The sequence below is a fragment of the Erpetoichthys calabaricus genome, chromosome 16 (assembly GCF_900747795.2).
Source record: "Erpetoichthys calabaricus chromosome 16, fErpCal1.3, whole genome shotgun sequence".
Taxonomy (NCBI): domain Eukaryota; kingdom Metazoa; phylum Chordata; class Cladistia; order Polypteriformes; family Polypteridae; genus Erpetoichthys; species Erpetoichthys calabaricus.
The window spans coordinates 55,813,499-55,825,077 of NC_041409.2; the positions used below are offsets into that span (position 1 = coordinate 55,813,499).

General features: G+C 37.2%; 1 protein-coding gene across 2 annotated transcripts in view; it reads left to right on the forward strand.

The window, feature by feature from the left end:
* ptpn21 (protein tyrosine phosphatase non-receptor type 21) overlaps positions 1-4,816 on the forward strand; it is a 94,421-nt gene extending 89,605 nt beyond the window's left edge. For both annotated transcript variants that reach the window (XM_051919884.1, XM_028822266.2), the window contains 2 exons: positions 502-662; positions 1,054-4,816. In XM_051919884.1, coding sequence (XP_051775844.1) covers positions 502-662; positions 1,054-1,182 — 290 coding nt within the window. In that variant the 3' untranslated portion in view covers positions 1,183-4,816. The remainder of the gene's footprint in view (positions 1-501; positions 663-1,053) is intronic.
* Positions 4,817-11,579: the final 6,763 nt, after the last annotated feature.

Below are 11,579 nucleotides of genomic sequence, written 5' to 3' on the forward strand. Positions count from 1 at the left end.
ACATTTTTCTTGATTCATGTATAAAAAGTAGACAAATCCCAACAAATCGGTGCCAGACATTATCTTTTTGGGATATTTAACAAACACTGCATTTCACTAAGGTGATGTTTTTTTTTCATGCTAAAAGCAAAATTTGTGTGTCGTTGTGTATGCTATTGACATCATTGCTTAAAAATAATTGAGGAAATCTGTTTGCATAATACTGAAACAGAGGATACATACTTGAGAGAGCTGTGCCTAATACAGCATATAAAATCAGTAACGACAACACTTGTATCAGAAAGGCCAGAGATCATGAAAATTTAATTTGGCATTAAGAAAACTTTTCATATCCAATAAATAATCTTCAGGAGACAAATTGTACATCTAACAGGAAAAAGGAATGGGTCCCAGAAGTGTATTATCTTAACTGTCTTTAAATAATCTCTTCCATTAGGCAAATTTCATACTGTATATTTTGTATTGAGTTATTTTTAATTGTTGTTCCACTTTGCATTGCAGCTTACTTGGAAGAAATTCAGTCAGTACGGCGTCATACGAATGGCTCTGTTGATCCAAAAAATACTACTCTTCCTGTTTTGATACATTGCAGTGCTGGTGTGGGAAGAACGGGTGTAGTTATTTTATCTGAAGTTATGATTGCCTGTCTGGAACACAATGAGGTATTATATTGCTACTCTGAGGAAGATTTTAGCCCAGAACCATTGGAGTCTTTTTGAAAAGACTGAAAATGTAACTAGTAAACTATTTAAAAAAATAAAAAGAGGTGTTTATGTTAATATTTAACTAAATGAAAAATTATGGACGTATCCTATTATAGAATGAGACTTGAGCAGTACAATAATAGCTGTGATTACATACAGGTTGGATTGGGGCCAAGCAAATAAATTACTGTCTAAAAATTGTATTAAACAAACAACTAGTATTTGATAGCTTCCATCTTGAAAGGCATAGGTGAGAGGCAGAATAAATACAATTTTAAATGTGATGAGTGGATTTTACATGCAATGAAAAATATTGACTTTTTTTTTCTTCTCTTTTTTGAAAATTCAGATGCTGGATATCCCCACTGTTCTGGTCAAGCTCAGGCAGCAGCGAATGATGATGGTGCAGACAATTGCACAATATACATTTGTTTACAAAGTTCTTATTCAGTTCTTGAAAAATTCCCGGCTCATTTAGATTTGTTTCCAATGGAATAAAGGAGAAAACTGAAATGCATTTGTAGCAAATCTTCACAAGATGCAGATGTGCAATTTGTTAAACTATATCTCTTTTGCAATGCAATGCTTCCTTCTTAAGTGTCCATACCAAAGTGTTCCACAGGGTAATGGTGACAAACTCTTATTCCATTTATGTCATTCATGAGTCTTAACTGCTTAAAGTGTTTATAACTGAGCAGTTAAGCAAAGATTGTTCAACAGGCTAAAATGTATTTTATTTATTATTTAAAGAACAATTTGGAAATCTGTTAAATAAAATGCGTGATGGGCAAAACATGAAGTGTACCCATATAACCAGTCAATGCTGTACATCCAACAGCAGCTTAAAACGATGTGTGAACTAAGAGATCTTTTTACAGGGTCAAAACCTACCAGGATACAAAGTATTTTACTAGATGATAAACTTTCTGTTATTATAATGTATATCTTAAAATCTCAGTCTATGTATATATACCTATTTCTTTTTCTGTATTATATTTTGGGCAGTATTAAACTTTTATAAACTGGACTGATCAATTTAAATCTATGGCTTTTCTAGCACATTTTGCTGTAGATAAAATGGTAAGTATGCCACATTTTTGTACAATATATAAAAAAGACATCTACAGACAAATTCAGCAGGTCTATAATGTTAACCTCAAATGGTAAAGATTATATTAAAGTTACAGTTGGAAGGGATCTTAGTTTGAGGATGTATTATATTCAGAGAAATGTTAGAATGTAGGCTTGCAGTGAATTTAAATATAAATGTTCATCTGGCACAAGTAGACTCTTGGGTGCAGCATAGCTTCTTTCCTTTTCTATATTTTAAATATTTCAGTATTACAAAATAATTGATCATTGAAAGCTGATTGTATTTTATTTTTGACTATCTTGCACAAATAAGCTGACCCTAAAATGGCAACACTCTTTCTATAATAGAATTAAATTACAATTGTGACACTTCTAAAGTGTGATTCTGCTACATTGTTTGGATTTGAAATTGCGCCTGTTGAAACATTTTTATATGGTCAGAATACAATAAGGCAAGTAAGTAAGTGCACATCATTCTGTAGGAAGTATGTGCACGCTTGTGATTTGGGTGCATACACCACAGAGCAAAGCGCAGTTCCGATATGTACTGTCCTCAGTACTGAGTGGTCTTGCTCTTGATTCTACAGCTACCTGAAACCTAATTTGAATTGTTGGAGTATAACTAGGCAGCTTAATCCGATGTACGTTTTACTATGCACATGTTTAGAACCACTGTTTCGGTCAGAATTTTACTTTCATTCTTTATTTACCCATTGATGTGCATCTCTGTGATAGTCTGCTTCTATTGCAGAAACACTAGTACAGGACGGCTTAAGGCACATGTCAGGACAGTGGTATTTTGTTCAGGTATAAAGGGATATTAAAAATGTATATGTAAAGAAGCAGGCTTTTTTTGTTGTTGAAATTCAAAATAAGTTTTATGAACTGAGAAAGCTTAGAAAGAATGCCAATAAAGGGAATCCCATAACTCTTGCACTTTATTATAATTTTTTTACAGATATATTAAGCACTTTTTGGAGAAGCTGCTTTATTTTAATTTTATTATATTTTTGTTATCTGAACAAATGACCCTACAATATTAGAATACTTGGCCACCAGTTTTTAAAAAGAGATTTTGTTTTGTACCAGGAGTCTACTTGTGTTTTCTTTTTTCTTTTTGAAAGGAAGGAAATATATATGAATATGTATAGGAGGTATTGTCAGTAAGTTTGACATTTGACGTTTTTAAATCATGGGTGAAATTTTACATCACAATTTCCATGCATTTGCTGTAACATCTGTAGCATTTCAGTCTCACACTTACAGTGAAACTGGCAAAATCTGATGTTGGCTCAGTGTTTAGAAGTGGACATCTCCTGCTTAGTCCATGCACTACACACACCTTCCTTTCAAACTCACTAAACAACTTCTGAACACATTTGAGCAATCAGATTTTTAGGACTACAGACCAGTTATACCATTATGTGTTACACAAATGCACCAATGGACTACAACCACAGAATCGCTATATATTGGTCAGTCGTAAAACTTATTGACTGTATCTCTTATATGTATGTTCAGGTAGGGATGTATATGTGTGTATAAAGAGTGAGAAAAGTGAGAAGATGTTTTAAGTGATGGTACATGTGGTTTGAAAGATGACAAGAGGATGGTTGAAGTAGGTTAAGTTTGAAAATTACTGCAGAAATTGGCCCATTATCTTTTTGGAATATTCTATTAATGATCCAACTAAAATGTTGATATATAATGTTGATATATAATGTTTCTTCCCAGAATATTACAAAAAATGTGCCATACAGCCACATGGAACCATTTGGCATAGTATGCAATCATTTATCTTCTTCAGTCATAGCTTTTGTTTCTTACTTGCACTAGCTTATAAGTATATCGTGCCAGAGTTTTACACCCTGTAATAAATGTTGATGCAAACATTCGGTATTACAATGTTAGGGAAAATTTGGACTAGTTACATAAAATATGTTTAGAAACTTATATTTTATTATAAAAGGTTCTTCAGTTGTTCAGTGTTGTACATTGTTTTATACAAGAATAGATTTTGTATAAAAGTGGATACCTTGCTGTTATATATTGTACAGTAATTGATTACTCATGAAGGAAATCGATGCATTTAATGAAGGATTTAGGTTTCATGAAGGACAATTATTTGTATGCTGTATAATACGCTTTTTTTGTGGGCTGCACTGATTAAGCAAATCAAAGTTCTGAGAATTTACCCATGCTTTGAGTGTTAATATAAAACTTTTTACAGGCTTTATTGCTTTTTTTAAGACTGTATATGTCCATTTATTAGAATGTTTCCATTGTTTGTATCATTGAAACAACTTCTTCTGATATCTGCCTCAAGGAGTTTTAAGGTACAATTCAAATTTTATGTAAATTCCACTATACTGAATTAATTATTAATAGATTGATTTTTGTTGTTTGCCTTACCATAAAAAGACAAATTGCAGACCTTTTTTTTTTTTTTAAATTGTGCATAGATTTAGCCTCTCATATTGGACGTTTTAAGAAACTAAATTATATTAATGAAAATGTATGGAGTAATACACCGCTTGTGAGGTGTTTTATTAATAAAATAAAAAATTGGTGTTATTTTGGAAGTGAAAGAGACGTTTGCTACAACCTGGTGTTTTACAACATTGAAAACACTGTAATATAGTTTTTCCATTTATTACATGATAAAAGATGATGCTTTCTTTTCCAAGCTAGTTTGTTAGTATTTGGGGGGGAGGGTGTTATGGGATATCTAGTAGAGAAGGGTCTTTAGAGCAATGCCCTGGTCCTTTTAAAGAGTTACACTAAACAGGACATAATTCCCTTAAAATTCCATCTTTTTACAGTGTGTTTTAATACTGTAAAATATGTTGAATTGTATGCAAAATTCCTTTTGTGAACCATTGAATTGTTAAACGATGTAAAATTTGTAACTATTAAGTGACATATATTCTTATGTACAGCAAGACTTGTGTAAAAGAATATTCCTAGTTTTATTTTCTGCAATAAATGCATATTTGCATTGCTTCCTTTTTTATGACTTATTAAGTGTCTGTGGTGTTTTGTTTTGGTTGCAGTGATGGTAGACTAAAGTGCGTCTGTCCATTTTTAACTACTTCAGTGTCATCAGCACCAGCTATAAGGCAGGTGGGAACCGAGTCATCATTAGAGGGGTAAAGCAGATGCCCACTCCCAACCAGTTCAGAGTTTGTCATTAATAGATGTAAATCTATGGGATGTGGAAAGAAACGGCATCACCTGAAGAAAACTCATGTAGACCTGGGGAGAATGTGCAGACACCACCCAGGGAGTTTCTGGGCATGGATTCAAATCCAGGACTCTGGAGTACATTCTTTTTTAAAAGAAATGTCCATAGTTCAATGTAGTGTATTTCATCATTATTGGTAAGTACTGTATATAAAATGTTTTTGAATTGGAACTGGCATTTAAATGTGGCAAACATCACTAGTTATGTTAGAGCCTAATTCACAGCAGCAGAAGGCATTCTTGTGATTCAAAAGTTCATTTCTTAAGACTTTTGCAGTATGTGTATCATTGTTTAATTGTGAGGTGCTAGCCTTTCCACCTTGAGGGTAATCTCATTGCAGAAGTAAATTTGCATATTTTTAGCATTATAAAATCCTCCTGAACTTGTTTTTGTCAAGATACCCTCTGATTTAGTTTTACTTCATTCTGAATATTTTTCTCATATTTTGGTTTTCGAGAAATCAATTTTTTAATTGTTAGATACATTCTTTGTTTTTGCTTTGTTGATGATGTTACTGAGTGCCCAGCACCCTTTCATCTTCAGCTTCCCTTTTGCAGCATTGCCTTTTGTACATACATCAGTTGTTGACTTGCTGACACCAACATATTTAAAATAAAGGAGCTACAGTAACCTCAGTCCTAATAAAAATAAATAAAAAATCAAGTATTTAAAAATTTGTTTGGTTAGATCTTGTTTCCTCTGCCTTTGGTTTATGCTTTTCTTCTTTTAAAAAAAAAAAAAGCAATACAGATCCATTTTTGCCTTGTTTTGATTAGTGTTTTGCCCCCAAGCCACTGCCACTTGTTAAAAACGAACTTCTTAGTTTTTATTAAAGGTGTCATCATTGGTCACAGTTCTCTGCTATTTAATCCTCAACAAATAGATGTATTTGTGGTAGGGCACAGGTAGACAGGTTGTCATCTTTCAGGCGACTCCTTATCCATAGCTGTAGTCTTGTAGTCTTATTATTAAAACAATACATATCTGTGCCAAACATTTTTTAAGCCCAAACTTCGCCAACATTTTTCATGCAAGAATAAGTAACAGATGGTGGATATGATGAAAGGAAACCTATAAACTTGTGAATAAGTCCAGCTGAACTTCTGCTTCACTCATACTGTAGCAACTTAAAGATTTTTTTATAACAATACCCTGAGCAAATTGTTTATACTTTTGCCACAATTTGAGACAGTTAAAGAAGTTTGTAGTGTCATGAGAAGTAATGAACCATTTCTACAGGTCTGCAATTGAATCTGTTTTGACCTTTGGTGCGTGGAGATTTTTCTGCCAATGACAAACTACTAGAGAGTGTGGTAAGCATCACTCGTCATACCATAGAATGCAGTTTGGCTTTGTGATTTCACTCTAATGTTACAGACTGAAGCGTAAGGCCTTAAAAACTTTTAACAGCTCATACCTTGCACAACCTCATGTTCTCTGCTCACACTTCTCCCATCTTGTGTATCACTTAGATCAGTCAAGGCTGGGGACTGTCAGGTTTTGTTAGAGAAGGCAGTTCAGAAATGCAACACAAAGTATTTGGTACTGGATGTTCCAGTTAAGAACTGGGTGTCTACCTCGATTAGCCAGCCTAGAAGAAATATATAACAAATAGCATCTGTTGGTAACGAGAAAGATCAGATGATTAAAATTACAGTAAGTTTTCTTGGGGACTAAATGTTAGTAAAACCCTCCAACAAGCCTTCCAAAGTATTATGGAAAGACTGTTGCATTGCAACACCATATTACAGAAGCTGAGCAAGGAAGTAATTATACAATGACATGGCCACCTTGCCTCATGCAGCGAGTGAATTGGAAAGCACAGATCCAAAGATCCCAGCTTGTGGCAGATTTTTAACATCAGTAAGCAAGCTTGGGTACAACCTTTCTAAATCAATTGTGACCATGAAGAGGGCCAGTGTCTTACCGATGATGTCTTCTGAAGGGAGGACTGACACCTACTGGTCACCTACTGTCTGGTGAATTCAGTGGCATTAAGGTTCAGCAGGGACTGTGATCAAGCAGAAAGACATTAGCCTCCTAAGCACTGTTCACAACTGAAGGTCCTGTCAGGGGATTCAGTAAGGCTTGTGTTTTGCTAATCTACAATAAAACAAGGGGGGTGTTGCTTGTGTGGATCAGGCACTGACATTCTACCCACTCATGTTCAACCAGCAGAAAAAGTATTATAAGAAAAGTGTGCTAAGAAACACACTTTTACTGACCCGATTGCCATGCCAGGTTGTGAGTTGGCGGCCTTGAAGGACGTGTACGAAATCTGAATCAGCACAGCAGCGCACACTCGACATACCTTTCCTACTGTTGATGTTTTGGTATTTACATGTTTATGCTGCATGTAATAATTTTTCTTCTTGAAAAACATTCAGTGCTTTTGACTAATTTTTTAGGGGGTAAATATAATTCTAAAGAGTCTCTTATTTAAATACAATGCAAACAGGAATCTTTGCTGATGACATTGTGATCTGTAGCGAGAGTAGGGAGCAGGTTGAGGAGACCCTGGAGAGGTGGAGATATGCTCTATAGGGGAGAGGAATGAAGGTCAGTAGGAACAAGACAGAATACATGTGTGTAAATGAGAGGGAGGTCAGAGGAATGGTGAAGATGCAGGGAGTAGAGCTTGGCGAAGGTGGATGAGTTTAAATACTTGGGATCAACAGTACAGAGTAATGGGGATTGTGGAAGAGAGGTGAAGAAGAGAGTGCAGGCAGGGTGGAATGGGTGGAAAAGAGAGTCAGGAGTAATTTGTGACAGACGGATATCAGCAAGAGTGAAAGGGAATTCTACAGGACGGTAGTGAGACCAGCTATGTTATATGGGTTGGAGATGGTGGCACTGACCAGACAGCAGGAGACAGTGCTGGAGGTAGCAGAGTTAAAGATGCTAAGATTTGCACTGGGTGTGACAAGGATAGATAGGATTAGAAATGAGGACATTAGAGGGTCAGCTCAAGTTGGACGGTTGGGAGAGAAAGTCAGAGAGGCGAGACTGCATTGGTTTGGACATGTGCAGAGGAGAGATGCTGAGGCAAGAGAAAAAGAGGAAGGCCTAAGAGAAGGTTTATGGATGTGATGAGAGAGGACATGCAGGTGATGGGTGTAAAAGAACAATCCTCACAGGTGGTGCAGTGGCAGTGCTGCTGCTTTGCAGTAAGGAGACTGTGGAAGATTATGGGTTTGCTTCCCGGTTCCTCCCTGTGTGGATAGTGCTTTGAGTACTGAGAAAAGCGCTATATAAATGTAATGAATTATTAAGATGTAGAGGACAGGAGTACATGGAAAAAAATGATCCACTGTGGCGACCCCTAACAGGAGCAGCCGAAAGAAGAAGAAGCAAACGGGAATCTTTTTATATCTGCATTCCGCCTACTGGTGGCTCTGAAAATTACAATATGGAAGTAACTCGACTATGAAGGAAGGTCGGCACCAGGATAAACTTAGTGCGACAATGCAGGATTACAATACAAATGAAGCCCACATTATTATCGATTCACAAAAAAATAGGCTGGAAAATACATAAGCAACTGATTACAGCAAACCAAACTTTATCCTGCATAATGAAAAGCCATAGCATTGCAGCAAGCCAAAGGAAGGCAATATTGATCCACCATGGGTGGTAGGGTGGCACCAGCAGTTTATTGTTTTCATTTGCTTTGTCAATACTTTTTTCAATTTTATTTGTAGTTTTATTCCCAAGGGCTCCTATTCCTAAAACAGTATTAATACTTTCCAATATGCTTTGTTTACTTATTTTAATTATTTTCTGCAAATTATCTGTAATACACCCTAACATGGAAGATCCTTCACACTTAGTCCCATTATAGCTAAAAAAACTGTAACATTCCCTGTAATGTTAACATTAACTGCCAGTAATGCATTAGTTGACCTGATTCTGGTTGGCATACAAATTTCCCAATGTTTAAAAATGCCAGCATTAAATGAAGGATTTTCTGGTGGCATGCTACTTTTTACAAGTAATCATTATGCTCCATAGGCAAATTTGCATTCCCCATTCACTTATATAGGTATAGAATCAAGGGGAGTAGATTGAGAAATATTTATCCATTTACACAAAGTGACAAGATTGGCATCTATATAGTAAGGCGATATTGAAGTATTTGCTGCACAAATGGTTTCTGACCTAGGTGTATACTATGTAAACTTACACAGGTCCTCTCTTTTCCTAATACCTGGATTATAAAATAGTATTTGCTTCTAGAGAATATAGAGGAAAGCCAAAGCCCTTGGTATAATCCAATAATTTTGATTCCCTAACCTGAGGGAAGCTGACGCATTTGCAGTGACTTTTGTTGGCTCAGATAGCTCTTCTGTTTCAACACCTATCCCATGCCAAGAGTTGGAGACGTCCTGGAGTGCCTAGGTAGTGCCCAGTTCCTGAATACTCTCAACATGACATAAGGCTATTGGCAGATATCCACTTTGTGAAAGAAACGACTGCATTTAGCACCCCTCAGTGGACAGTGGAAAATCTGCATCCTACCCTTTTGGTGACATGGGGCTCCAGCCAGCTTCCAGCATTTGGTTGACAGATTACACAGAACCCATAATGCCTATAATGCTGCCTCAATGATGTGGTCATCTATTCCAGCTCATGGGAGAGGAGTATGTTCAGCATGTTCTGCCTGTCCTCCACACCATCCACAATGCTGGTCTCCAAATCATCCACAAGAAGTGCTATTTTGGGCTGATCAAGGCCAAGTATTTGGGGTCAAGCAGCAGTGTTACAAGGTGGCTGCCATTCATGTCTGGCCCCGACCATAGACCAATAATGCAGACTAAAATACGACATATAATACTACAAAAAAATCTTGAACAAATAACATAATTTGTGATAAAAATGCAAACCCAGAGTACCTGGACAGATAAAGGGGATAAACTGAAAGAAGGGGCAGAATGTCAGGTCTGTTTAATGTCTTCCTAAACGAATGAGTTAAAAACAAATGAATGGAGTAAGCTGATGTCATTAATTTCTGGAGGTCATTCCAAAGTCTGGGCGCTATATACAGCTGAAGACCCTGCTGTCACCCACAGAGTGCAGGTTAGTGGGGGGCACAGAATGAGAGGACCTTAGTGGGCAGGTCAAGAACAGAATTTGATATTCAATCCTGTAAGACACAGGAGGCAGTGAAGGTGCAGCAGGATGGCTGTGATGTGCTCGCTGTTGTTGGTTTGTGTCAGGACTCTTGCTGGAGCTGTGATATAAGATTATATTATTATAAAATTAAGATAACTTAATTATTATATTATAAATTAAGGCATGAGGGTTGCCCTGGACATGACATAAGCTACATAGTGTCTGACAATGTGTCCAAGGATTTCATCCTGATACCTAATAGCAGTCAAGGTGCCATTATCTAGCCTGTAGAGGTCTGTGCATCCCTCCATGGATATGCCTTCACAGACCATCACTGACCCACCAACAAACCGGTCATAGTGAACGATGTTACAGGCAGCATAACGTTCTCCACGGCTTCTCCAGACCCTTTCACGTCTGTCACATGTGCTCAGGGTGAACCTGCTCTCATCTGTGAAAAGCACAGGACGCCAGTGGTGGACCTGCCAATTCTGGTATTCTGTGGCAAATGCCAATCAAGCTCAACGGTGCTGGGCAGTAAGCATATGGCCCTCTAGAGGACATTGGGCCTTCAGGCCACCCTCATGAAGTCTGTTTCTTTTTTTCAGAGGTTAGAGACGTTCACACCAGTGGCCTGCCTGCTGAAGGTAATTTTGAAGGCTCTGGCAGTGCTCATCCTCTTCCTCCGGTCAGGCTGATGGTTTAAGGACGTTCTCTGGCCCTGTCCAGCTCTTCTAGAGTAACTGGATGTCTGTCTCTTGGAATCTCCTCAATGGCCTTGAGACTGTGCTGGGAGACACAGCAAACCTTCTGGCAATGGCACGTATTAATGTGCCTGCCATCCTGGAGAAATTGGACTACCTGTGCCACCAACCTCTGTAGGGTCCAGGTATCACCTCACGCTACCAGTAGTGACACTGAGCTTAGCCAAATACAAAACTAGTGAAAAAACAGTCAGAAAAGATGAGGAGGGAAAAATGTCAGTGGCCTCCCTCCACCTGTTAAACCATTCATTCCTGTTTGGGGGGGGTTGTCTCATTGTTGCCCCTCTAGTGCACCAAAGCATCTGAAACTGATGAACAAGCCCCTCTGCTACTTCACTGACCAGATCAATAGCCCAGAAGTGTCACTGACTTGATGCTATACTTGGATTAAAAAGTGTTCCTTTAATTTTTTTGAGCAGTATATTTTAATGTAATATTGTGGTTTTATAATTCATTACACAAATTACAGAAATACACTTAATGATAGTTTTGGTTGCCCCACACTTCAGTCCTTCACAAATGCAGTAGTTTACAAACATCGTATTTTAATTTATCTTTGAGAAGCATGAAAAATAATTGTGTTGAATCTCAATTTATGATTACGTTTTTGCTACGCATGTACTGTTGAGGGACTTTTTTTAAATCAGATGGTCACTTTATTTT